Source organism: Calidris pugnax, unplaced genomic scaffold, assembly GCF_001431845.1.
Source record: "Calidris pugnax isolate Ruff unplaced genomic scaffold, ASM143184v1 scaffold225, whole genome shotgun sequence".
In the NCBI taxonomy this organism is placed as follows: domain Eukaryota; kingdom Metazoa; phylum Chordata; class Aves; order Charadriiformes; family Scolopacidae; genus Calidris; species Calidris pugnax.
Window position 1 is genome coordinate 2,427,816 of NW_015091072.1, and position 27,995 is coordinate 2,455,810.

The 27,995-nt window shown below is 43.2% G+C and overlaps 1 protein-coding gene across 8 annotated transcripts in view; it reads right to left on the reverse strand.

The window, feature by feature from the left end:
* Positions 1-3,118: 3,118 nt before the first annotated feature.
* The window catches only part of STXBP5L (syntaxin binding protein 5 like), a 199,625-nt gene continuing 174,748 nt past the window's right edge, over positions 3,119-27,995 (reverse strand). For 5 of the 8 annotated variants that reach the window (XM_014957184.1, XM_014957183.1, XM_014957182.1 and 2 more), the window contains 7 exons: positions 18,947-19,045; positions 15,065-15,304; positions 13,233-13,593; positions 12,172-12,337; positions 9,621-9,732; positions 8,986-9,206; positions 3,119-7,985 (listed from right to left, as the gene is read on the reverse strand). In XM_014957184.1, coding sequence (XP_014812670.1) covers positions 7,944-7,985; positions 8,986-9,206; positions 9,621-9,732; positions 12,172-12,337; positions 13,233-13,593; positions 15,065-15,304; positions 18,947-19,045 — 1,241 coding nt within the window. In that variant the 3' untranslated portion in view covers positions 3,119-7,943. The remainder of the gene's footprint in view (positions 7,986-8,985; positions 9,207-9,620; positions 9,733-12,171; positions 12,338-13,232; positions 13,594-15,064; positions 15,305-18,946; positions 19,046-27,995) is intronic. The other 3 variants (XM_014957186.1, XM_014957185.1, XM_014957188.1) reach the window with 1 other exon arrangement.

Below are 27,995 nucleotides of genomic sequence, written 5' to 3' on the forward strand. Positions count from 1 at the left end.
CGCTCCTGAGACTGACTTGGGTCAGCTGCTGGGATCAGCTCCTTAACAACTGGAGTCAAGGAAGGAGCTCGCAGGGAATTAATCTGCCACTGTTTGGTGTTACTCTGCTCACCTGTACTTTCTGGTCTGGCTAAACCTCACATCATGTGGCTTTGTGTTCCCTTCCAGATGGTTGGGATGGTTATACGAGTTCAGCTCGTTTTGCTAACTTCATACAATGCCTGACCTTGAAATCTGATATTTTCATCTTGTGTGTTACAAGAAAGGGAGGACAGGTGCCTCCCATCATCTTCTTTGTGCCTCTAATTATTTTATCATGTCTTTCTTCCGTAGTTCCTCCCTAAGGTAAGCAATCTCCATCTTTCCATTCTTGCCTCCTGTGAGAAATTTTCAAGCCCCTAATTATTCTTTCATTTCTCAGCTTCTGCTGGTTCCACTCTAAGAAGTGTCCTTTTGAAGTTGCCTTTATAGCCTGATGTGAGAGGATGCATCCTCGGCTTTCAGCAGCTTGTTAACGTCAAACGCGGCGCTGTTGGCGTGGCCGTTATCCCGACATCAGAAGCACCTGGCACCCAGAGGTTTCAAGAACGTGGTGAGTTTTGAAAGACGTTAATGGGGCCTGTGTACAAAAGGCCACGTCCTGGCCTCTGCTCCACCACCCGCCTGCCATGTGGCAAAGCGGACACGGGGTATTGAGTCGAGGCCTCGACTGCCCCGCTCAGCACCGCCTTCGCCTTCTTTTGGGTGTGGATTTCGCTTTACCTTGAGGTATTTTTTATTTCTTTTTGTCTCCTTCCTGCCCGCTCTGCGCTGTGGTTTTCTACCACATCTGTCACCTGAGGGCCGAGCTCTTTACCCGCAGCAGTCGGCTGATGATAGGCAGTTGTTTTCTTTTCGAAGCTTATTAAAGCTTTTGTTATTAACAAATCTGAGCTTCGGCACCCTGGTGTCTGACCATTTGTGTGCTCTGCCTGTGAAGATGCTGGGTTGGACTCATTATCAATTCACACGGGCTAATGATTTCCTGTCCCGGGGTGTCCTGCGGTGACACACCTGTGCTGTATTTCAGCCTCACCGGAGCTGCAGTCATTTGGGTTGCTTGTTCTTTGGCACGTCACGCTGTTCCCCTCCCGCACGCTGTCTTCAGTATTTATTTCAGGATGGATCTCACATATATTTCCCCAACCAGCTCCCCAGAGCGCGGTGACGCTAATCGATAAGGGGATTGACACAGAACTAAACTTATTTTGCTAAACAAACCCAATGAGTTCATTTTCATTAAGCAGTAATTTGAAGCAAATGAGAAAATAAAAGGTGGCCGCTGCTCAGTGAGCGCGGCGGCTGTGGCGTTTGAGTCATGGTATTAGCACTGGCTCTGAGCTGTGGCCTGATTGATTGCTGCTATTTACATTCCTTAATTCTGATTAGACTTTTTAACTATTAGTGAGACTAAGCAGGGGAAGCAGAAGAGGGCTTAGGCCAGGTAAGCAGAGGCACTGCTTGGGACTGTGCAGAAGATGATACCTGCTATTTTCTGAAGTTGATAGAAGGAGGTTGGGTGCTTGCATGACTTATTTTTGCCTGTGGGACCCTCCCCCCCCCACCTCTGATGGGCTCAGCCTTTAGTTGGCTTTATTCTAGTTCAGGACCCGATAACCAGAGCGCAGGCTACTCTGTCCTCTTGGAGACAGGAGGGGATGCACCTGATTGTGTTCACTCTCTGCTCCTCAGCTGGTTTGTGTGTCCTTCTCTTTGCAGTCCACTCCTGCCTCCCGTTAGCTGGTGCCACACAGCAACACGCGTGGTCCCACAGCCCAAGAAGATGGATGAACACTGCAGAAGGGGTAGGAGGTCTGTTTGTTATGGCAGCCATGTCACTTGGTGTCCACGGAACTGCTCCTGCAGCCTGGTCCTGCCCTGTGCCCTGCGCTGCCCTTGCCTGGCTGCTGCCCCGGCAGGTGGGTGTCTGTCTGCCAGAAGAAACTGGGCTGGGACTCAGCCCTGACAAATGGCAGTGGGCTTCACCTCGTGTGAACCTGTGTGACCCAGCTCCTCGCAGGGGGAGCCCATCCCCTTGGGCTGCTGAGCAGCCTTTGTTTGGTTCGTATCTACCTTCTTGTCAAAATAATTCAAATTTTTTCAGTTGTGTGGGGCAGGACTTCCCTGGGTTCGGTAGCAGGAACTCCTGCCATTGGTGTTTGGTAGAGCTGCTCGGTTCTTTTCCTCACATGCAGACCACAAGATTGTTTTGCTTGGTCTTTCTGCTGCAGCTTTCCTTCTTTCCCTGCCTCCTGGAAGAAGTGCTCTGTGTGCTTTTTGGTAGCTGGGCAGTGGTGGGAGAGAAGTAGGTGACAAAAGATGCCACACAGGTAATCTGATCTGATCTGGTTTGCTCCTTTTGCCTTCTCCCATGCTATTTGCCTTTCATCAAGAAGAGGGTTGTAGAGTTTTTCCTGCAGTTTTTTTTTCCCCTGTAATTCCATAGCTGAAAAGAGGGAGCTGGAAGCTCCGTAGCTTTGGCTGGAATTTGAGCCTCTCCTGGCAGAGCGACTCAAACACGTTGGTTGGTAAAGTGCCCTGAAACAAGGTCTTTTTTTCTGCCCTTCTGAGGTTTCAGCACGTAGGTGACTGGTTGTAACCTGTAGTGGGGTGAAGGGTGCTCTCAGTCAGCTGAGAAGCCCCGGTACGAGGCTGATGTTCCTGGGGCCTGGTGGGATGCTGCTGAGCTCCGTGTGAGCTCCCTGCAGCTGGAGCCCAGGTTCTGTCCCTGTGGGAGCTGCCAGAGGAAGTGGGGGGCTCTCCCCACCCTCACCCCCAGCAACAACCAGGGCTGCATTTTCCCTGTTCCTGAGTGACTGAGTGGTGTAAAGGCCACCCACAGCCTTTCCATAAGCCATGCACCTTTGAAACACTATAAAGAAAAAAGAGATCTACACAGACTAATATAATTTCTTTCCTTTATTTTCTTTTCCTCTTTTTTTTTTTTTTTTTTTTTTTTTTTGCTTGGAAAATATTTCCTCGCCGCGGGCTGCGGTGACAGCAAACATTCCTGCCGGGGCTGGCGTGGGGAGGCATCACCCTGCGGTACGGCTGGGGCGCCCGGGGTTGGCTCTGGGGCTACTGGGGACTCGAAACAGCCTCAGTGAAAGATGCCTTAGTTTTCCTTTTGTGACACTGATTTCGGATACCTGTGGAAACAGGACATGGTTAGCACAGGAGTGTGTGGTTCACCCCCCCATTAGCCTTCATTCTGAGATACAGGTAATGACTCGTTAACAAACCCCAGACGTACTCTGTCCACATTTCCTTGACACTGAATCTGAATATTGGTTGCTATTTAAAAAAGTACAATGTTTGATTTGTTGATTTAATCACAAAACAAAACACATGAATGGAAACACTCATTTACGTGACTATTGCTTATACACCTAAGATGAAGAGTTGACTACAAATGGCCACGCGTAGCTCCTTAATGAGAGAGAGTGTGTTCTTACTAAGACCATACCAAGGCAAAAAAACATTCGAGACTGAAATATACTGTGCTTGAATTCACCTTTAGGGTCTGGAACAGGATCGGGGGGGAGGAGCTGGGGTATTTAAGGGGTCTAATCAACTGAAATTTGGCTGTTTGCCTGTGTTACAATACACAGAGTTTATAAATGGAGGAGTCCTGAGGCTGAACACAGCTCTTGGTTAAGCTGCAGTGTTTTCTCCACTTAAATTGTATACTAAAAAAATATTTTTGTATGTATATCTTTGATACAATGTACATGTGATGTGAAGGGGCTTCTCTAAAAGGAATATGTAAACCGTTTTAAAAGAATTTCTATTTGTGATAATTTTATACAACATAGTAAATGGAGTGTTTCTGTTGAATATTTGTCTAACAAGCTATATTCTGGTAATATAGGGAATGTCTAATTCATGTACATAGTTGAACTTTAGAATTGTAAAAAAAAATTTAGAAAACAGGTCATTATGCAAAACAAAACCTGATTTTCAAATTTTCCTTTATCTTGTCTTTTAATTAAGATTTGGCGCTTAAGTTAAAACTCTAGGAATCGATTTATTTATTTTTTTTAAAAAATACAATAGCTTGTACATCACTGAAGACTTGCTAACTCTGAAAATATATAAATAATCTAATGTAATGTATTTTCTCTGTATATTCTGTCTATCTACAGCTCTGTGCGTAAGATTAAACACGCCTGGTGGAACCCAGAGGCTGTTGGAAGTTGTGTGTGTCTGCTTTTGGATGTGGTTGTGATAAAGAGCTCCTGTAAGTAAGAATGGGAGGGAACTGGGTCTCCACCTGAACAAAAAGCATTTGAAATTGAACAACTATTTCCAGCCAATCTGGTCTAGTGTAAGCGAGGATTGCGATGTTGAAGATACCGCTAAGTTTAGGGTTTTGCTTGAGGTGGTGCTGTCTTAGTGGGAAAGGTGAAAGCACATGATTTCAACATCCAGCGACAGCCACTGTCCTCAATTTTCTTACAGCAAGTCAGGGCAGGTCAGATGCTGTGCTGGTTGCTGGGAATGCTGCATCTCTCTTCCTTTCACTCACAGCCTTTAGTAGCGTTCAGGTCAGGCCTTTCAAAAATCCCACACTCCCCCTCATTTCACAATAAATCAACCAGGCAAGAATTTTTCCTCCCTCATTGAAGTTTTTAAGTGAAAGGGTTTGCTTTTTTTTTTTTTTTTTTCCACATACATGATAAATTGTGATAGAAAGCATTTAACAGTGTGCACTAACAAACTTATACAACATATACATTACATATATATATTTATATATATAGAATGTTCTATATACAAACATATACAACTTTTTAGATCTCTACAGACTACAAGAAAATTGATAATTATAGTCACAAGTGGTGAACTTAACAGAAATAGTAATTTATAACTGTCTGGAAATATGTAAAATATGTGAGAGTGGAAAGCAAGAGACAGCTGTGACCTGATGGGGAATACCAGAGAAAAGGTGCTTAAAAGTTTAGTATTAAAAATTGTAAGTTTGAGGGATGCAGGGTCTTATTTCTCTGTTGCATAAAAATGCAAATGGAAATCTACTGGTGGGTTTGTTTTGGTTTTTTTTTTGGCCCCCCTGGTGTTAAGCTAGAGCCTGTTGGCAGCCAGAGTCAGTCAGGCATTGTGTAAATGACTTGTTGAAGACACTTGTCTCTCTGGGTGTGCTGTAGTGATTAGCAATTAAAAGTTGCTCTTAAATTTTTACATTTCATTCTTAAAAGAGCGACTGGGCTCCAGCTCCTCCAGCCTGAAGATGCTGCCACTGGAATCAAGGTACGGGGGCTCTTTGCACTATTCACCACCCATGGGAGATAGATACAGCCAAAAACTCAGTAGCTTCTTTGTCATCCAAGTGACCCAACTGCTGCCTGAGCACAAGAGCTACCACTCGCCCAGGCTGCCTGCGTTACACCAGTTCATGGTGGAAACTGGTCCCACAGCGTACACTGGGAAGGGCCTTCCCATTTCCACCAGCTGGGTGGCAGAGGCAAGCGTAGCGCTGGGCACGGCAGCCTTGGCTTGGTATTAGTGAAAGCTGGTTCGTTTCTCTGTAAAAGCAGGAAAAAATAAGGTCTATGAAGTCGGTTGGAGAGTTTGAGTGCTGCCCCAAGGGATTTTGTTACCCAGAGACGAGTGGTTTTGGAGTACAGGCCAAAGCACAGGCAGAGTGTTTATTTAAACAAAAGATTGCTGTAATGTTGTTCTCATTTCTCATTCTTGATGCTGGTTCCAGTGGTGCTTCCTCACACCCTCAAGTCTCTGGTTCTGTGACGTGGCTGCTGGAAGGAGTTCCCCAACCCACCTCCTGGTGGCATCAGAACCGTGAGTTTGTTGTTTCCTCACACAGCTCCTGGACAACTCCAATTCCTTAATTCTCAGCAGAAACCTAGGCCTTGTTTCAGCTTTGACCTTTTTCCCAACACCTTTCTACAGTTCTCACAATCACAGAGCAGTTTCTCCTTTGCCAGAGAGGAGCTTGTTGAGTCTCATGCCCAGTTGAGCTAGATTTGTCAGGGCATCATTTTGATTTTTGCCCACTCAGAAATGTAAAAATCTTGGAAAGCGTGACATTCCTGTTGTGCTACACTGTGAACTAAAAATAGAACACCTCAGATCTGGTCCAACCCTTTAACTTGTGCAGCTGGGCTGACAGTGAAGCCAGACTTCTGGACTGTACAATTTCCTGGGCTCCATTTTCTTGTAAAAATAGGAAGGATGTGGAAAAGGCATCTTTGGGAGAGATCACCTGAACGCTGGGATGATACCAGCGCCGGTGAAGCTAAGGACTAAGGAAGTCAGGATGGGACCCCTTGAAGGGACAGAGGATGTCACTCTTCTACAGAAAATTTTTAAACTCTTGCTTTTCCACCATTTCCTCACTTCCCTTTTCTAATTTGAAACTCCATCCAGGACTTCAGTGCCTTGTTTCCAAGCCAGTCTTGGAGAAATTTCTAACTTAAGTTGGTCTGTGTGGCAGTGAGGCTCCTGGAGCTCCTGGGGCTGCAGCGCGCTCGCGGAACTAGGAATCTATTTGCACAGACAGGTCGGTTCTACTTACTCTTCTCTTCTGTAGCTGCAGGTTGGAGAGTTTTTCCACAGAATTCACTGTAGAAACCAAACAAGCCGCTCTGAAGCAGGAGCAAATGACTTTCAGCAGCGTGAGCAGAAAATCAATTGCCGCGCGCCCGCGGTGTCGTTTTCTGTACGTGCCAATTCTGCGCCCGATGTTGACAATTGTTTTTCATGCTCCTCCCCTGGCCCATCGTTTGGTCCTGCTGCTGTGATCTCTCTCCCCAGCCTTAGCAGGGGGGGGTTGCTGTGCAGTTTCCTTATTTCAGCCAACCACTTTGGAAAAATCACTGCTCTGCCAACTGCCAAGCAGCTTCCGTGAGCAGAACTCGCCAGGACTTTCCAACTCGTAGCCCTGCGGTTTCCCATCCTGCCTTTCCCAACTTCAGGAAGCCATTTCCTAAGCTGGTTTTCTATTCCTGCTACTGAGAAATAAGGCAACCAAGTGATACAGACACCACAGGGATGAAGAAATGCCACAGCCCCCTTCAAGGACAACCGAGATGAATCTAGAGCACATTTTAAAAAGTACATATAAGGATAACATGTCATGTGCTCTGAATGGCAAATAAACCATCTATGCTGATGTTTTAATGACATTTCAGATAGTGCCTGTCTAGCTATAAGAAAAATCTGTAAATTTTGGGTGTAGGATTTTGAAGTTATTTCTTTTTTCTGGTAGGAGTTAAAGAAAGAGCACTGATTTCAAGCAAGGTTTTTCAAGGGAAATAAATAGCAGATAAGAAAATGCAGCTCAACTCATTTTTGTGTTGAGAACGGTAGCAAACATGCTTGAAATGTACTGGCTTCTTGTAATGTCACTTTTAAAAAATAAATATTTTTTGCCATTTAAGTTTGTTTTGTTTTTTTTTTTTCTCAGAATAGAAATAAATCCCATTTTTCTTCGGTCACAACATGCTTTCTTTTTCTCTTTTTTTTTTTCTTTTTTTTTTAAGATGTCAATTAGTCATGCAAAGTTTTATAAGTGCATTAACATTCGAGTTTGTACAGAATATTTTTAACCAGACACACTCCCCACAGTTCATACCTACAGCTTCTGAAAAACTACATGCCACAGTGATGGTTGAGTTCCTTTTGGGAAAAAAATTGGCTACCGCCTGAGCCAGCTGTTGGACTAAGACCCACATGATTCCAGCTTCCATCCCATGGTCTGTAAAGTTTCTCCTTGACTCCCAACTGTGATGAATCCAAGAATAGTAACAGGAAAACATCTTCTAGGAGAAAAAGCTGTCTCTGGCCAGTGACTGGTAGATTTGGGAATGAACGTTGCTTCCCTGAACAGTGTTCTTAATAAAGCCACGAGCAACTTCTTTGAAAGTCTAAAACTGGTACCACTTTTTGTCCTTGTATTTCAGCATCACCTACAGAAACAGGGAACAAAGAAAGGGATGTAAGACACTGCTCTGCACAGGAGGTGTCACACACGACCTAGGCCCATGAGCTGTCACAGCTTTGTAAGTAAAAGAGGAAAACCAATGCAGTACTTTATTAGCAGTGTCATCAGGTCTTGATTCCACTGAGACCTTCTACTTAGGTTCATAACTGTTACATTAAAAAAAAAAAAGTGACCTGCTATTGCTGCTCATTACAAGATTTTTCCTGGGGAGTTTTAACTATTTTTCTTCTGCAAAAAGTACAGCGGTTTGGGAATAAGCAGGAACTTGTTTTTTTCCTCCTATAGGAAGAAGCTTATCTCTGGAGCACAGCAGACACATCCTGAAAAATCTAAACTTCTTGCATTTCGGGGCACGTTCTTTCTGCATATTTTTGCCTTACACTTACAAGAGCCAACGGAAATGCAAAGCCTTGTCCAGAGATGGGATGCATTTTAAATGTAAAAAAAATAAATAAAAAAAAGCATTTTGGGAAGTATTCTTTAATGTTGTTTTATCTGCAATGAAAATCACTTTAGCTGATTCCCAGCCTTAACAGCGTGGGATGGAAAAGCTTTCCATTTCCAGCTCCAAGCACAGAAGCTGTCTATTCCAGACGAGCCCTATTCTATATAACTGTACACGGTGTTATACTAGAAATGTTCTCCTCTCCTTCCCAAGAAGATCTCTGAAGGTTCCTATATACACATCCACCTACCTGTTTTCTGCCCTACCGCAGAGATGTGCTGCACTTAGTGCCTTAAAAAAACCCAGAGTGAATTAGTGAGAAAAGTGAGAGATGAGAAGTGCCATGTTCTAAATTCAGGGGCCAACAATGGATGCTCATTTCTGAAAACAATGAAGGAAGGGGTGTGCGAGGGGAGTTTATTTTTGGCACTTGCATTGTTTGGGAGCAGGAAAAATGGCGTGTGGGTTAACAGGAGTGCACCTAAACCAATGGGGAGAATGGGGAGAACTGTGCCCCTACCTCGTGTGCATGTTTGGAAAACGCCTCGGCGCTGGCCATCATGCTGGCAGTCCTTTCATCCAGCTCCCCCAGCTTCTGTCCCCTCTCGTCGAGGGCGATGCGGGCACGGGTCAAGTCCCCAATGACTCCTCCTGCGGCTCCTCTCACACCTTCAATCCCCCCGGATCCAGGGATGTGCTGGGCAAGACTGCGAGAGGCTTTTCCTGCCGTGGCCTCACCAACTGCCAAGGAGAAATGGAAAACCAGCAGGAATGAGGAAGACTTTGCTCTGGGCACCAGCAGAGCGATAGAGCAGTCAGAGCTGCTCCCCCCAGCCCTCCCCATTCAGAGAATCATAGAATCGTCTAGGTTGGAAGAGACCCTTGGGATCATCGAGTCCAACCATCTACCCTACTCTACAAAGTCCTCCCCTACACCATGTCCCTCAGTTTCTCAACAGGAGCTGCCCAGGTGAGGGACTCCTGGGAAGGCAAATGAGGACCCTCCCCTTTCTTCATGCTGCCATCTTCATTTTTTCATCAATGATCTAAATCTTGTGTACCACTCCATTCCCAGATGACAAGGGCAGGGGAAGCCCATGAATTAATTTTTGAAAAAAAAAACCAAAACCCTAACCAACCCAATAAATGACTTACAAAGCTCCTCTCTGTCAAAAGCTTGTCCGCTTCCTCCAAAAAGTCCTTTGAGAAAGCCTCTGTTTTGGGCTTCTGGTGTTTCCACAGGAGTGAACAAATCCCCAAGCATGTCCTAGGCAGAGTCAGACAAAAGCGCGTGTGAAAAATTAGTGAGGTGAAAGCAGTTCTAGGTGGTTGCTTTATTTGCATTAACAAGCCTCGTGCATTGGATCTAATCAACTAGCTCTAAAAGAGGCTGTTGTGTTAACAGTACTGAGTACTTAACACTGTGTTTTGTGACAGGCAAACACCTGAGCTAACTGGATTCACTCACGCTTTCAAAGGGACTTGGTTTGTCACTGCCCTGTCTTACATTCATTACCACAGAGAAAAAAAAAAAAAAAAAAAAGCAATACAGAGTGAAAATATCATTGATAAAAATCACTTAGAAGCAGCAGAGGTGACGCGATAATGGAATAAACTATTTGTTGTGAATGATGTGTTTCACTTTAGTGATTATCCAGGCAAGCAGGGCAGGCACTCGCTGGTTTCTCTCTAGAGCGTACCCAGGTTCAGTGCTTGCTAGCACTTCAGAGAGTTTGGTGGTTTCTTGGTTTTGTGGTTTGTTTTTTTTAAAAATAAAAATCCCCATCACCTTCCATACAACCTCCCCCCTCCCTGTTAGGGTGCATTTTGGCAGTGCCATCAGCAATGCTCAGTGAGCACGGCTGAAGGCACGGCCACGGAGCCAGATCTTGGAGCAGTCGACCCCAGCAAAGCTCAGGCTGAGATTTATTTGCAGCGGTACTGGGAAAAGCGGGCTCTCCGGGATAAAACCAATAAAGCAAGCGTGCAGTCCCATTAGTGCTAGAGCCCAGTGAGGCTTTGCAATGAGAACAGTTGCTGCCCTGTTGCTCAGCTCCGTGTTTGCTCATCCGAGCCTCAACAGGCAGCTCCAGCTGTTGTGCTGCACAGAGCACTGTGCTCCCGGGAGGCTGAGCGCGGGGACGGTGACGTGACTGGCGCTGACTGCGCCTCTGCACAGGCACCTGCTCTGGGGAGAAAAATTACTGCAGCCCTTCGAGCCCAAGCGGAGGCTGTCGTGCAGCCGGGCTTGTTTTCCAAGGCAGCAGGTGATCCTGGGTCATCTGCTGTTTGTACACACCTCGTGACTCTGCGAGCCTTTCCCTGCCCTCCTTGCATCCCAGCCCAAGGTCTAAGCAGCCACAGTCGGGCAGTACAGACAAGCAAGGGCTGCGCTTCCCTTTGCTTTGATGTTGTATGATGCTATTAAGGTTAATAATAATAATAATAAAAAAGTCATCCAGTTTCTTACAGCCTCCCACTGTAGCTCCATCTTTTAAGATACACGGATCAAACCTTTTGATCATTTTAAAATTGGTTCCCAGTAAAGGACTCTTGGGCGTGCAAAAGCTTGTGTGCAACGTTCCCTCCTCACAGTGATTTTCAGACTTGAGACAGACAGTGCTGTGATGTGAGTTGAGCAGCTCAGCACATGTTATTCCCTAAGGCATAATGAGTGCTGGCAGGACCATTTCTTTTATATTTCTATCCTAGTTCACTGCTAATTATATAACCTAGAACTTATTCCCCCCCCTCTTTTTTTTTTTCCTCTTTTATTACTCGTGTTTCTCCCTGTAACCTCTCACAATTCCTCCTCTTCACAAAATGACATTTTAATTTGCATTTTCATTCCAAAAAAACCCACCCAACCCAAATCTAACATTGTAAAGACCTTTGGCTTGAAATAAATTATTTTAATTAGACCATTTCTGTAGCTACTGTATTTTAATGTACAATGAGATGCTTTGCTCACCTGGAAGAAGGGGAGTACCAATTACTGGAGTAAAAACAATGGTAAATACTTAAAAAAATATACTAAAACAGAGCATATTTTTTGATACTAACCACACTGGCTTGTCTCATGCTCCCACCTATCTACTGAAAGCTGCAGATATAATGATATTTTTAGAGTTAAAATAAAAAATGATAAAAACACAGGAAGGAATTCATATTTTCACTGAGGCACTGTGTGGTTAGACACGTGCTGGTGCCAACTGCTGTAGCTGCTCTCCGTTTGTACCTTCCCCTTCCTTCCCTTCAGTCATTTTTTTACCAGTTGGCCTTTCCTAGGGTAGGCCTTTGGAGGGAAGCAGGCTGTGGGCTCGGGCACACAAGCAAGGTGACAAGTGTCACAAAAAAGTCCAAAGAGTGACAGAGCTGCTGACCCACCTCTGCTGCTTTGGCATCCTTCATCCAGGACAAGAGGAGAGGAACATGACTGTCCTGCTCCCGCAGCACAGCCTTCGCTTCAAATGCAAAAAATTACTAAATGCTAAAATGCTCCTTTCCCCCACCATTTGACAACAACTTTCCACCTCTGGTAATGCCACTGTTACTTATTTAACCCTTTAAAACATTGTCTTTTGAACAGAAACTGGAGACCGGTACGACAATTTTGAGCAATCTAGCAGTAAACCCGTGGCAATCTACATCTGATGGGTCAGGCCACACAAACACAAAAGCAACAAAGTAAGGGTTGGAGTCCTACCTGCAGGTTGTCACACATCTCCTGGCTGTAGGTCAGGCGCTGGATCTCTGTGGGAGAGCTGAGGTACAAAGCTTGCCCTTCGTTGGTGAAACAAAAGGTCCGCGCTATCCTCATGTCCGTCACCGGCAAATAGTTGATGTCCAGCAGCGGGCGAAGGCTGGGCAAGCTGAAGAGAAGCAGATCCCCAGGTTAGTCACCGGTTGCCACGCGTGGTATACCTGCCCCGTGCCTGCATTTTAAACCCACATATAACTTTATACTTTTCATAAAAAAGGGTTAAAGTGCACCTCTAAGCTGAAAGATTCTGCCATAAACACGCTGCCTTCCCCTCACACTTTGTTTCCCCACATGGAGAAGTTTCAGCTGCCTTCCCTCAACGGCTCCTGTTACCCTCTGGATTCGGGATGTGCCTGTGGCACGCAGCTGGGCAGCCTGCAGGGTCAGGCCTGCCCGCAGCCATGGCACGGGCAGCTGCGGCAACGGGCAGGTGGCTCCAGCGTTGCCTTTGCTGTCCACCAGCTTCTCCTGGTTCAACATTTGGGATGGCACCTCCCAAAATGTAAACGGCCCGGCTGGGGAGAGGGGGTGCGGCAAGCCGAGGGCATGGCTCGGGGGCTACTGCAAAGTCAGCTCGATGGTGGAGATGATAAGGTGCTCTGAGCTGAAAATCTCCTGAAATGGCAAGAGTGGGACTTGCTACTCCACACTGGATAAACAATAAATACCCTTTCTATGCCCAACTTTTCCTATACTCCTCTATACCTAACAGCATAAATGAGCAACATTATCAGGGTTTTCTTTTATGGTGGTTCAAAATCAAGTGCCACCAACCGTCAGGGGTGGGGGATAACTCTGAGATAAAGGAGTTTGCTTTGCTGTGCAGCTGCCTGAACTCCCCCTGTGGAGACAGAGGCAGGGCAGCAGGCAGGGCAGGGCACTCAGTGCACCCCCTGGGCAGTCAACGCAGAGCGCCAAGCGCTCTGGAGCAAACACAAGCAGACCGTGAGGGCACCGTGGCACCTCTTAGCTTAGTTTTGCCACAAGATTAGTTAGATAAGTACCTCAGTGTCATGATGTGCCCATTGGCACAAAAGCACGCCAGACAGACGCTGTTACAGAGGGTGACCACATCTGCTCGCAATAAAAAGGACGTTTCGGTGATGTTGTGGACATAAAGACATGTTTGGGAAGGCAATGAGAAGACTTTGGCTTGTTTTTCTGAACAAATGACTGCAAATTGATGATCACCCATATCCTGGGAGGAGGAAGGGGAATGCATGACAAGTTTCCTTTTTCTTGTTTTGTCACCGTCATCAGCACTGTGTGGGTCCCTCCATACTTCATAGGGTGGATGTGTCAACGTCCCCACGCAGTCCAAGCAGGCGAAGGTCAGCACAGCTCCTTTCAGCGTCAGGACTGTGCCTGCAAAAATACAATTTCCTCTCACTGGCACTGGCACCACAATTAAAGGGGCTGTCAGCACCGCGAACGCGTGCAGCACGGCTGACATTCAGCTTTTGTAAATAGAGCAAACAGATTAATCTAGCTAAGGTGACAAGCCTTCCTCGCTCACTTCTTCCTGAGCACAGAAGGTGGTGAACAAACAGCCTGCCAGTGCTGGAAAGGTCGCAGGCAGCCTATATCAAGTAATCCATATCATACAGGCTATCAAAGATAGGCTGTTGTTTAACTCCACATTAGACTAGCAGGATATTTACCCCCCAGCAATAAAATCACTCTCCTTAGTCTGGAAGTCCAAGTCTTCCAGCATTGTTTTTCTAAAAAAAACAGGTGTGGGAAACCTCTATTCCTGCGCATCCTCTGCTTTTTGTCATTATTTTATTTTAAACATACTAAGCGCATGCTGCCTCTCCTCAGACCTGACCTCTCTCAGCTCTGTTCTCTCTGCCACACCATCTGTCACTCACTCAGCCAAGGAGCTCTCCGGGTACATCAACCTGCCAACGTTTTTGTTTCCTTTCCTGAACTCCCTTCTGCTTCCCTGCAGCTTTCTGATAGTGAGACAGCCAAACTGTTCGCGGCATCTCAGACAGGACTGCAGCAGAGCTGTACACGGGACTGTAATTTCACAATATAGAATCATAGAATCATAGAATTGCCCAGGCCGGAAGGGACCTCCAAAGGTCATCTAGTCCAACCTCCCCGCAGTCAGCAGGGACACCCCCAACTAGACCAGGTTGCCCAGGGCCTCGTCGAGCCTCTCCTTGAATATCTCCAGGGAAGGGGCCTCAACCACCTCCCTGGGCAACCTGTTCCAGTGCTCCACCACCCTCACAGTGAAGAACCCTCTCCTCATCTCCAGTCTAAATCTGTTCCCCTCCAGCTTGAAGCCATTGCCCCTCGTCCTGTCACTGCAGGCCTTTGTAAACAGGTTCTCCCCAGCCTTCCTGTAGGCTCCCTTCAGGTACTGGAAGGCTGCTATTAGGTCTCCCCAGAGCCTCCTCTTCTTCAGGCTGAACAACCCCAGCTCCCTCAGCCTGTCCTCATAGCAGAGGTGCTCCATCCCCCTGATCATCCTTGTGGCCCTCCTCTGGACCTGCTCCATCAGGTCCATGTCCTTCTTACATTGAGGGCTCCAGACCTGCACACAATATGAAGGAACTCTGCTAATTTCCCCATTATGACAATAAATATGTAATTTTGCCCGTGACACAAAGCTTCAGAACGACTTCAGCCAAAGTGACTCAGTTCATGGAGCTGCAAGTTCTCTCACAAGCATCTTTATCTCCCTGTGCATCCTCTACGTGGTGAGTGACCGCTGCTTGATACATGTATTGAGAAATTTCTGCCCCAAAGGCCATACAAAATCATGCAGTTATTCCCCCTGTTGTACCAAGAGAGATAATAAATAGGAAAAGAGCTGCACTCTTACCACTCGGCGACACCATGACCGGCTCTGACTGCCGTAAGTCGTCACTAGCGGGCAGGTTAAGGGAGAGGATTAAGACCATACCGAGGCCTGTTCCGACCCAGAGACAGGGGGAGACAGCGGAGTCATTCTTTCGGGCAAAGGACTCCATGAAGTACAAAGCAGTGATTGCCTCCTTCGAGTCCCTGTCGATGCTGGACACGCTGGAGCTTCGGGAACGGCTGAAGGAGTTTTCCCTATTTTCTGCATAAATAAATAGAAGCAAACAGGCACAAGTTGGCAATCCTAGAATAGGCACGAGCCTGCAGCAAACACAAACTCCCTGTAGAGTAGAGAAAATGCAGAGTTTTTGTAACCTGAGCAAACACTCTGATACTAGCACGATACCAGCTTGCTGCCAGCGTATAAATCAGTGTGGAAAATGCTGTCAGACCTCATCAGTTAGATCTGCATTAGAAATAGCTGCTTATTATGGAGATTAGCACAGACTAATTAGAATTTACAACAGCCTTAGCTCAAAGGACTTGTTCTAAATAGCATGAAATAATTTTAGACCCATATGGTACCAATGCATTTAAAATTAATCCATGTATCTCATTGCTGCAGGACATGAAGGGAGACGCCATCACCAACTTCAGAGCACGTGTCCTTTGCTCTCCTCTTGTCCCCATCGCTAGGACGTTCCGGCGCTGCCTTCACAGCCATCGCTCATTGTCAGGCTATTTATAACGGCTCTCTGGGGACAAGACACCCATTGCTAAACTGCTCCCAGCATCCAAAACTTCTCAGGGTAGAAATCAACTCAGGCTTCCTGGGGAGTGAAGTGAGGAACCAGCTCCTGTGCCCTTGGCAACAACTGCATGGTGAGCCAGCACCGTTCATTTTTCTGCCTAAACTTTAGCAGGCAACAGCAAGGGGCAGCTGCAGACGGGGCCGGATTGTCCTCACTGCAAATACGGAGACACTCTCTTGAGCTTTTCGGAGAGAAACAACAACAAACAGGGTCTGACTGCTGTAGGGCTAAAGATCTCTGCGTCGCTTCGCCCAGTGCTGGGCAGGATGCTGTGCCAGGGAGCTTCTGGCAACAGCAGACACTGTCGGTGGCAACACACTGAAGCTAAAAAGTTACTGCTGGAGGGAAGAAGAGAGTAGGGTTGGCTGCTAGAACAGCCTTTGCAAAACAATCTGTGCCAGCGCTGCTGTCTACCAACCAGGAGGAAAACTCACATGGCTCTTCTGCAACAACAACAAGAGGACCGGGAGGTTCTGGAGATGGAGAAATAATTGAAGCTATTGGATCTGAGATAAAAGGCTCACTTCTGAACCCATCACTAGGAAGTAGTTTGCTGTGAGGTATGAAATAATTCTTCTTACAGCTCAGAAGAGCGTGCTGTCTCTTCAGAGCCAGTAGAAATGTCTAGAAAGAGGAATACTTTCTGCCACGGTTGAAGAATAAAATTAGAAAAGGACTTTCTCACGTACTCCAACTTGAAACTGGGCTAAGCCTCATAGTGTATCTATGGTTCCTGCTCTCCAACAGAAGCAGCAGTTTTAGCTGTTGAATCTCTTCCTCAGACAACATATTGCAGCATTGCATTCCCCTATCCAGATGACTCGGTGTAAATTGCTGAAATTATCCTCTTCACAGTAACTACCTGGGAAAGGCTGGAGAGAACCATGGCAAAGCACTTCTGGAACCACAGCAAGCGTTGCCACATACACCATCTTACAAGCCTGCACACAGGGATGGGGGAAGATTTTCCTGCTGCTCTTTTATGCTTGGCCCAGCTTCCATAACTTATCCAGGGCATCTGTAACTTGTCAAACTGGAACTTTACGGGACAGCAATCCCTGGCACTTCAGTCCCACTCTCATGGAAGAGAAAATTACATCTACTTGAACTTTCGAGCACTGCCCTTACCCCATTTCACCTTCTTCATGTAGGCACTGCTGTAGCTCTCGAGTTCTGGCTCAGTACTGCTAAATATATCTGCATCAAACTGGGATTGTTTATTCATGCGCAAACACAGCTTCTAATACCTTGAGCATTAGTGTCTCCCACAACCCCAAGCACTTTGTACTCCTGCAGTGGAGTGGTTGACCCAGCTCCTTCCTAAGCACAGTGACAGCTACCAGGTAAAAAAGGCAAAGACAGCAATTTCAAGGCGGAGATCGTCAGGGCTGCACGTACATATATATGTTTCCCCCCACAAAAGGGTGCCTACCTTTAAAAATATGTTATTATGTAATTCATTTTCTCTTTAACAGGTGTATTAATATCACAGTCACATAAAATTCAAATATGGTGGTGCTCAAACCGAAAAAGATGTTGAAAGGACAAATGCAGTTAGTGTAGGCGACACACACAGAACTTAAAATATATAATGTGCCATTTGCATGTGTCATCAAGCTTTCTCCCTCCCTAAATTAGCAAGAAATGTTCCTCACTCCTGTGCAGTACAGTTAACTAATACATCTTTGCAGAACTGACACTAACAGATAAAATCTTTGGGACACTTTTGGGAACATACTGTGCCATTTTCTATTAAATACACTACTCAAACTGAAATTCTAAAAACGAGCACGACACATGTCAAAATTTGATGTCATTAAACATATCTGAACAGCAACCCAAAACCTATGAAGGACTGCAGTCACCATGTGACTCTATTGGCTAGCTCTAAAGCCAGGCAGAAATCTCTCCTCTTCCTAGATTTCAAGGTAAGATTTAGCTTAGCCCTATTCCCTGGGATTTCCTTCTCAAAGAGATTAGACCTCAAATTCTCTATTTAGAAACCACTCCATTGTATCCTAGAGAAACATAAAAGCACTTTCTTCGGGAAATTTTAAAAACTTGCTATATCCTTTCCTAGCATGATTGCTGTTTTAAAATTATGTCCCGTGTGAACACTGCCAATGTCTAGCAATCCTCAATCCAGTTGTTAATAGTCTGGGTTTTCTCTTATATTTTCCTTTTCTTGCACTGCTTGACAGCTGTAGCAAGAAAGTCAGCTACCACATCTTTCTGCATGAGTCTAAACCAGAGCCATTCCAGGTACTCCCTGTAACCTAGGGCCAAACAAAGTTTATTTGGACTCCTTTTGCTTCAGCAAGGGGACAGGATGTTCATATGTGAAAGGCAGGTACTTCTGCTCCTCAGTTCTGTTTCCCTCTTCCTCTGCAGAACATCCTGCTACATGACATTTTCTCATAAGTGTGTTCCTAAACCTAAATTGCCTCCTGCTTTGAGGGAATCCAGTATTTCCTTTTCTCTGAGGCACATGTTCAGCCCCCATGATCCCTCTGCTCCCACCCAGCCATTTCCTTCTTCCTTTTTCCCTTGCAGATCTGGATTTGTTGGCTTTTCTTTTTTTTTTTTTTTTCCAAATAGGTCTCCAGCCTGTCTGCAGCTAGCAGCAGAGGAGCTGAGAATGCTGCTAGGGGGGCCCAGTGTCCCCTAAGAGCTAATAAGTGGTTCTCTTTGGGAGATACTACTATTCAGCCTGTTAGACTGTGAACAGCTCTGAGCAAAAACGTTATTATTTGCAGTCAGTGCCTTTCAAAAATCTGCATTCCATGGATTAAGGCCACACAATGTAAACACTGCTGCTCTCCTACCAGTCGTCCCGCTTTCTTCAAGATGTTTTCATTCAGCCCTCTGTCCTGTGCATGGGTTGGGTTAGTGAGATGCGGATGGACACTCAGGAGCCAACTTCTGATTGTTAAATTCCAGCTATGAGCAGCAGCATACATATAGAAGGTGTCTGATGTAAAAGCAACAGCAAAACCTCTAACTTGCTACCCACCTCACTCAACAAAAACCACACGGGACACTTCAACTCACATGCTAGGATAAAAACAAAGCCAGCGTTTTTGAGTTCTTACCTTTGTTCATCCATGTGTGAGCAGTATAGAGACGCTCGTCGTGTGAGAATGTACTGATTCCGTGTAATTGCTGAAGCATTGCCCGTCTGGAAATGTAACCTACTGCCACAAAATCGCATGCATTGCAAAAGGACAAGAACAATTGAGCCAACCGTCATCATGACATTTATACGAAAGCAGCCCTGAGCAGCTACTGTCCTAGCTCTTGTCTTGTGTGACAGAGCTGTCCCGCTGCAGTGCTCTGGTGTCTGGGAGAAGACTTAATTTAGGGGTTGGGGGGGGGGGGGGTTCTGAAAATTTAAATTAAAAAGATAATTTGAGTAAACGATTCCCTGTATTTGAACTGTCACATTTACAGAGCACTCGCAGAGGGAATTATTTTTAACTTCCTTCTATTCAGTGGAAATAAAACTGGAATTTTCTCACTTTTCCATGGAACGTTAAAAAAAAAAAGCAAAAAGGAGGGAGGATACTAATGAAAATATTTCCGCCACTGACTCCTGCATCTTCAGGGGAATGTTCTGACATCTATATTCTCAACTGCAGCAAAGGCTCTGTAAAGGGGAACACAGCCTCACGGCTCTTCCAAGAAATTGTCATTGTGATTATTCTAAAAGAATGGATTTAGCACTAAAATAGAAGCATAAAGTAATTTTCTTCTTGAAGTTAGGAATCATTGAAATAAAAGTATTACTTGTTAGGAGGAATGAAAGAAAACTACCAGTGACAAAGATCAACATTTTCACTGCAAATGTTTACATTCATTAATTAAGAGTTTTGCAATTGACTGACAGTGTCTGGGATGCTATTTATAGGCCCTTTCCTGGTTTTAACATACCAAGTAATTGCTTTACTTATAAAACATATCCCAAAATCGACCTTTTTTGATATGGAAATTGCTATATTCCGGAAAGAAAGTTAAGTGGTTTATATTCTCCTCACTTGGAGATTTTGAAAAGTTTTAATCCCAAATATCAGACTTAACAGAAACTAACAAAACTATTAAAGCATTTGCCAGTTTAAGGATCATAATCTTAAAGTTGTAAGAGAAATCTATCACCTTTAAAATGATGAAGTTAGGAAAGCATGCAAAGCTCTGAACGTCAGTGTAAACATACAGTAAAGGAATGATCCTTCCAACATGAATTTGCACACACAGTGACATCGCAGAGACACAGAGACGGCACCGTATCACTGAGGGCAATGCTTCAGCAACACAGGGGAGAGAGGGGCAGGAGGTAACGCTGCAAGGTTGTCACACATTTAAGGACACTGCACGTTTACTTGCCTAAAAACACCTTCAAACACATTTTAACAGCACCACTCTAAAGCTGCATTCCACATAAAGCAATTCACTAGAAAGCAGCAGAAATTGTCTTAAGCACAAACAACGCAATAAAAATCTGGAATTTTGCTGTCATTTCCTACAGGATCAACTCAAATAATTTTCCCTAACACTATGTTGAAAAGCCCGTGAATATATTGCTGGCAGAGCATTCAAACCAGGGTGGCTACGTCTGCGCTTACACGGAGCTCACACCTGGGGGATGTTTGACCCTTCCTGGGAAAAGTTCTGCAATGTATTGTCCTGAAGTGGCTGCAGTTCCAGCAGTGTAACCTAAATGGCTTCACAGAATGACACTGACACAACACTGAGGCACATGATGGCAAATAAAGGCCCGAGTGAGAGAAAACAGATTCAAGTCACCAGACTTGGATCTTTATTTGATATTTCCAGAATATGGGAAAGTTCAGGCTTAGGTTTTAGTTCAGCATGTTTTTTAAAAAACAGAAGAGAACTGTTAGGACAGAACTATTCTTTATATTGAAAATGACATAGAAATAAGCATTTTTATAGAAAGATAAAAATGCGAGAGATCTTTACAGTAGGTAATCTATCAAACTTCCATATTTAATTGTATGAATCACTTCCCTTTACTTACACGAGCAAACTGTCTTCACATTGAGATTGCTAAAAGCTCAATTTGGATATAGGTTATAAGTTTGGACATATGGTTTTTTATCAAAGACATAACAATTCTCTAGAACTTAAACCCCAACCTAAAATAACCATTCTGCTGACACGTCTTTCATAACGTTGATGGTTTGGTAAAGAATGGTACGTTGTATAACTTTCATATGTGGAAGTACCCAAGAATAAGGAGGCTAGAAAAGGCATTATAGAAGAAAAACCTTGGGTTCATTCAATAACAAAGTCAAGCTAGTTAATATTATAATGAAGCAAGTGAAAGCATTTTAAAGGATTCTTCCCACCCCACCCTCCTTACCCCCTGATAGATGCGCTGCTTGTGTAACTGAAGTGCAGGTAGAAAAGCTTTGCTTTAAAAAAAAACAACCTTTGGAACCGCAATTATCACATAACTTGAACAGTCTCAGAATATTTCTATATTCTTCCCTAGTTCTCCATACACAACAGCCCACCATCTATTCCATTCTGCCACAGAAGTACCAGGAACCACCCAATGGTGTGTCCCACTTCCAAAAAGCTTTCAAAAATTATTTCAGATATAGAGAAGCAGTTTGTGTTGATCTGAAGCAATTGCTAGCAAGCAGAAAAATGCTAAAGTTGAGTATGCACTGCAAAACACATTGTCCAAATTCAACATGCCTAGAGTACAGTGTGAAATTAGCTTAACTTGGAATCAAATCATCATTTACATGAAAACTGACTAGACATTCAGTGAATGTAAGAACAAAATTTTCATTTAGTTGGTTGTTTTAAAAATAAGGACAATTTCCAGATTCCTTTAAGAAAACAAGTGGTACCTAACATCCGAGGAGATGACAGAAAATGTACTCCAAGCAAAAACTAAACACAAACTCTATCTAGCCGAATGGAGTTGGAATTTAGGCACTAGCAGTTCATATGCATCCATGCAAGGCTCTTCTCCATTTCTTCCCAGGCCTTTCCTGGCCACGAGACATGCTCTTTTACAAGGCAACCCAGTTGTCTTTAGACAACCTTCCGCCCCCTGGCTTCTTCTAGGGAGAGAGGGCGTTGCAAGCTCTGTTGTGAACAGATTTAAGCAGACACACACTTAACCTCCACTTAAAACCTCTGAGGGAAACCAGTGGTTAGATCTGATAAAGGTCATGATTCAGTCTAAATGACGACAGCTCCACTGGCTTTTTGCAGGCTAGTGATTGCAGCCCTCAGCAGAAAGTTGGAGGCCTTAAGCTGCAGAGACAAATCAGTCTAAAAGGACCAGCTCCATCCATCCATCCATCTGCATCTGTGGCCACAAGGTATAATGAGGAACAGCATTCTTCCTGTCTCCCCTGGAAGCTGAGTCCCTGATGCCTTTGATGCTCAGCTGTGAGACTGAGCCTAAGGTGCCTGGCCTTTCTGGTCCTATTTTTTATTTACTGCAGACCTAATATAAAATATGAGCATGTTCCAGGGAACTTGAACACCACTGCTAGGGTCTAGAAACTGCGCTCCCTCTTGCCATAACAACCTACTTTTTATGCATGCCCTCTCTCAGACTTCCAGGGCAAGTGCCATGCCCATGCCCCACTTATCTGGTGAGGACATGCACTCTCAGAGGCACTCTCCCTCAGACTGCATCCTACGGGGACGGATTGAAATAGGTGGGCTGAATTGTCCCTTACTCCTAGGACCAGTTGCCATTATTTTTGATGTCATATCACAGGCAGACTGGGTTTTATCTCACCTTTAAAAATCTCCCTACGGTTCTTTTCTAAGAGGAAGTAGGAAAAGAGAAGTTTTTAATTTTATTTTATCTATAGTAGAAAACAAGCACACACTCTCATCTCCACCATAACTGAAAAAGAATTTAACCCTATGGACGAATCACTTCTAGAAACAATTACAGAAAATGCTGGCATATCCTTCCTTGGAACACTTGCTTTTTTGGTGCGAAATGTTTTATTGTAGCCATACAGAATTTGCTGTTCAAAAATCTTTTGAGTTTGCAGTGCCTGTTAGAACCAGAAGCGTTGTGCTTTATCTAAATACAGGAAAAAAAATAGTTTCAACTTCCTAACAACTTCTTTTTTATTTAAATAAAGCTTTCTGCAGTAAGAAACAGACTTTCTAGATATAGAACAGTCTTCTATGCAACATTTTTATCTGCTTCTTTGCACAGGCAAGAAATACGGTGACAAACTGAGCAGTTAGTGGAGACTGTGTGGCTTACCATAGTGTCTCAAAGTTATTTCCTATTATGCTATTCTTAGTGTTAGCAGTTACAACAATGTAAAGTAACTTCAAATGCTAACAGAATTGAAATGATTTACAAGCAGAACCAACACCGTAAACAGCTCACTGAAAAAAAAATTAAAAAATTTCAAGCCAAGAGCTTTTCCATCTGCTACGAAAGCCTAGCTGTGAAAAGCCATGGCACTTAGGGGCCTTGTGAAGTGTGGTCCCATGATGGCTGTTACATGCCCAGTGGATCAGGTAAGTGTCAGTTTGGCTGGCTGCTTGGGCAAGGAAGTTTACCAGAAATGATCCACTCTGGAATATGGAGAGGTATGGCAAATGGAATGCGGTGGAGAGTACGAGCTGTTCTGAAAACCTGCCAGAGATGCAATAGCCTCCTCAGAGAATCCATTTCTGCAGTTAACTACCCTTGTGATCAAAATGAATCCTCTGCTGTCTCCCTCATGTTGTGCCTCTGCCTAAGTAATTTATTTCCATTACATCCTTTCCTTATCTCAGCAGACATGGACAGCAGGTTATTCCCTTCCTCTCTGCAGTAACCTGACATGCACTTGAATCATTTTTTACTTTTACTTCAACAGTTTTCTAAATCAAGCAACCAGGGTTTTTCTCTCTTTCCTTAGAGGCCTAGGAACCCCTACATTTGAAAACTGTAGTGATTGTCTTCTAGGCTGTCATCACTTAAGTTCACATCCACATGTGGGCTTCTGACCCAATAGACCCAAGGAAAAAGGAGCCAATGATAAAAAAACAGAAGTCTCCCTCTTCCCTCCTACCTTGCCATATGGGAATGAATCCTAATTGTCACACTCACTCATCCAGTCCAAAAAGACCCAATGTGCTCTGCATACAGCACTGCTGCAGACAGTGTAACAGCATTGCCATAACTGACAAGAGAGAAATGGATATAAATCGTATGGAAGTTACGTAGAAAATACTGCAATATGCAGCATGACCTCAGCTGAGCCTGGCTACAGCACACTGGGCCTGCAAAAGCAAGGTCAGCCCTTCTCTATGGCTTCACACACATACTAAGGGACAGATCAATCCTAAGATTTTGGAAACTTTATTATACAAACAACAGACCAAGGTAACAGGCTGACATACAGACACAGGAAATGATTGCAGAATTTGCCGAATCAAAAAAAAGCAAGCCAAAAATCTCAACAAACCTCAGCACCCTAGAACTCCCAAACCTAAACCAAAATCTAGCACGAAAAACAATCCAGAAGCCTCTGTGAGGCTATAAAGCTTCTTACAGTGATCCTCTCAAATATTTCCGAATAATAAAAGAAGTTTAAAGTATCTAGTACATACCAAATACTACCTTTTTCCAAAACATATTGGACAAAATCACACAAGAGACAAAGCAACTTATCCCCCAAACAGTTTTAGTCATTTTATATGCAGATGAAAAAGAAAAACGCCAAGTATAAAAGTATGCTGGATCTATTAAAATGGAAATTGTATTGCACTTGCCATAGAATTTTTGATAAGGTTATTAAAGATAATGACTAAATATTATTGAGTGGTTCGTTTTGCCAGCTCACAGTGACATTTCAATTCAAGGGCTCTATTTCAAATTTTAACTACAGATAATCAAAAGAGTTAATCCAAAAGCTGAGGTAAATGCTGAAACTGAATTATTTCAAAGAAAAGCTAAAGCAAATTCAAATGCTAAGAGCAGTCCTAGAAAATGACAATGCACAGCAAATCTTTGTTAGGATTCCCTGTTCAGAGGCAAGTTTGTAACGCTAAGATGCAAATGGCTTTCTAGTCTAGGATGATTAAACTGGACTAGTTAAAAACTACATAATGAGAACTAACTGTTTTCTATCACTGCTGGTGGCAGAAAATAGATTTCCAAACACAGCATTTCAAAGGAAAAACTCCACTCTGCCTTTACTTTCTTCCTAAAACATATGATATAACCACATATGGACGTACATATACAGAATGCTCCAATTTCTGTGTGAATGCAGGCAAGGAGGAAAAAACTGGCAGAGTGTGCCAGCACAAGCTCTTAATGGCAACTAGCAAGTCATGGCAGAGAGAACCTTTTGGAGAATGCAAAGTGGCTTAAAAAAAGCAGAATGCAAGAAGTATCAAATCTGAAAGACTTCTCAGAATTAGTTATAATTTACTAAAGCAAAGAGGACTGCATGCCAGCATGTGTATCTGTGCATACATCCATATACCCACCAGCTATACAACTATAACCACACTGAGTTCCCTCCCACAACAATTTTATTTTTATTCTTGAACATCACTGTTTTCTTTAATGCAGTGTGTTCTTTAATCTAAAAATTACAATTAAATTTCAATCGATTTGATTGAACTACAGATTTTGTTTTCATATGCAAAAAGAAAGCGTCTATTTCAGAATTCTGAAATTCTTGATCAGGCTGTTATCTTTGCTGTTCTAAATGGAAAAGGGGGCATTAATGGGTTTAAGAACTATGCAGTATTAGCTCTTAGATTTAAGATGGACTGTTTTGGATCTGTGCAAGAGGATAGAAAGCAAGTCAGGCAGGGGTACACACTTTCATCAAAGCTAAACAAAAAGTTAATATAATCCCTATTTCAACGTTTCTGTGAAAACATCTGCAGACAAAATAGTGGCCAGTTGGAGCCCAGAGCTGGAACAGACCAAGACATGATCGGTGCAAATGGCTACAGCCTGCAATGAAACCCACTAAGCTTGGAGACAAAACACATTCCCTTTCTACAGGGTCTTATCATGGGACAAAACCTTGTAAGGAATTTCTTGAGTAGGAACAATTTGCATTCATGTATATTTGTTATTGCCGTTGATATTTAAAAGCACAATGTTAACTTGATGATAAAAGATGTAGTTTATACTCTGTGCAAGAAAGCCTTATAAAAAAAATGTAATCAGTAACTCCTAAAATCTCAAAAACTTCTGTTCAATAAGGACTAGAAGAAGTTTTGAATTTAGTTCAACAATGGAATTTCCTATATTTGTGGTTTTGTTTCTAATGCAAATAAATTCTTATATTATTCTAAGGAAGAAACAGCGTAAAAGTATGTGGAAACAAGATTGTTTAGAATCAATAATATGCTATTAATAACATGTAAAATTCTAATTTCATGCTAAAATTAGATATAGAATATTGAGCAACTATAGAATTTATTAGTATAGCTGTAAGAATACAGCATCCATGAAACCAGAACATACTACAGGACAATATCTAACATTTTAAATAGCATGCATGGTATTTGAGAAGTGCTGTATTAAATGTTTGGCTAATTATTGACAAAAACATAACCATAAGAAGCTATTTGATCTACATACTAATTTTTTGGGGTGGAAAAAAAAATTAGGAGTCTTTGAAACTGAAACAACAGTAATCTTTAGCTTGGAATAAAATCTACTTGAGCTTGAAAAGCTTTAAGAGCTTTTCAAGTTTTCCCAAGTTAGATGAGGATACTGGGAAAGACATAGGTAATAAGCAGTAACAGTAACCATGCAAGCATCGACACCATCCCTCTGCTGCTGTTACTTGGCTTTTGAATTATTATTCTGTGAGCATGGAAGAAATATCAGCGCTTTATGAAACAGTTTGCAGTATTTTGACCAGCAGAAAAACAAGACACTCCTCCTACCCCCATTTTCTTCCTACGCCATTGCAAAGACATTCTTCAAAAATGCTTTTCTATATCAGGAATACTTCTGCACACATAAAGAAGTAAGAGTCAGCAAAATCTTGACAATCAACTAAAAGGAATGAAGTCAGAAGAATTTATTGTGTGCAAGTTGCTTGAAAATACACTTGAAGAAAATGCTGGAAATACAGTTCCTATTGTACCAAAAGATCAGATTTAAATAAGTAGATTTTGAAATCCAGTGTGAGAGGAGAAGACTGAGTTATTATTCTAATAGATATTTTATGATTAGTCACCAAAACATATAATCTTTTTAATCAACTCAATTGGAAGAGGTAAAGAGCAGGAACTGGAAGCATTATTAAAAAATCTCCAAGTGTTATCAGTGCCTCAGAAACAGGCTTAAGAAAAGGCAAGATCCATCTACCAACACACAAAGGCTTTTATTTTTTAATGTATAAAACTTCTTAACACTGCTCTAATCAAAATTCTACTCAGGTAGAATAATAAAATCCTACCAAATACTAACCTGAAATACTACCTCTCTAGCGAGGACACAAAATATGTATCTTGATTCACCACATAAGAATATAAATATATATTAAAAATATTCTTGTGAATACATTTGTTGTTTACTGCAGCATATACTCCTAAATAGCCAATAAATTCTTAGCACTGAGAGGATTTTTTCGTTTTATTTTTGAACAGCCCAAGCAGAAGGTTTTGATCAAAGCCAGTCCCACATTTTGGAAAGAATGCTTATATATTCTTTCTCAAACCTTTCAGCCTCATCTTCCTTCTCCCTCACCCTCCTCTTTACCTGCAGCCTAAGAATCTTTCAAGGGCTACACCACCTTCCACTATATTATTTAGTACAAAAACCTTCAGAAATAAATCAAAACCACTTGCCAAAACAGTATGCCTAGAAATTCAAGATGCATGAGGAATAGCAGAATGTCAGCCATTCCAGACAGATCAGTTAATAGAGCTAGATGTCAAAAGACTAATATCACAGGCATCTAAAAAAAAGTTTAGACAAGTTGTACGGTAGCTTTGCTTTAATGCGAGAATATAAATAATCAGAAAATTGTTTTAGTCTGTAGAGTGTCCGAAAGGTGACTTGTACATAAACCCACACACTCAAGGACAAACCCAAACCATGCTCCATCATATCACATGTTAATATAAATTACTCTAAAGACTGCCTGGTTCTGG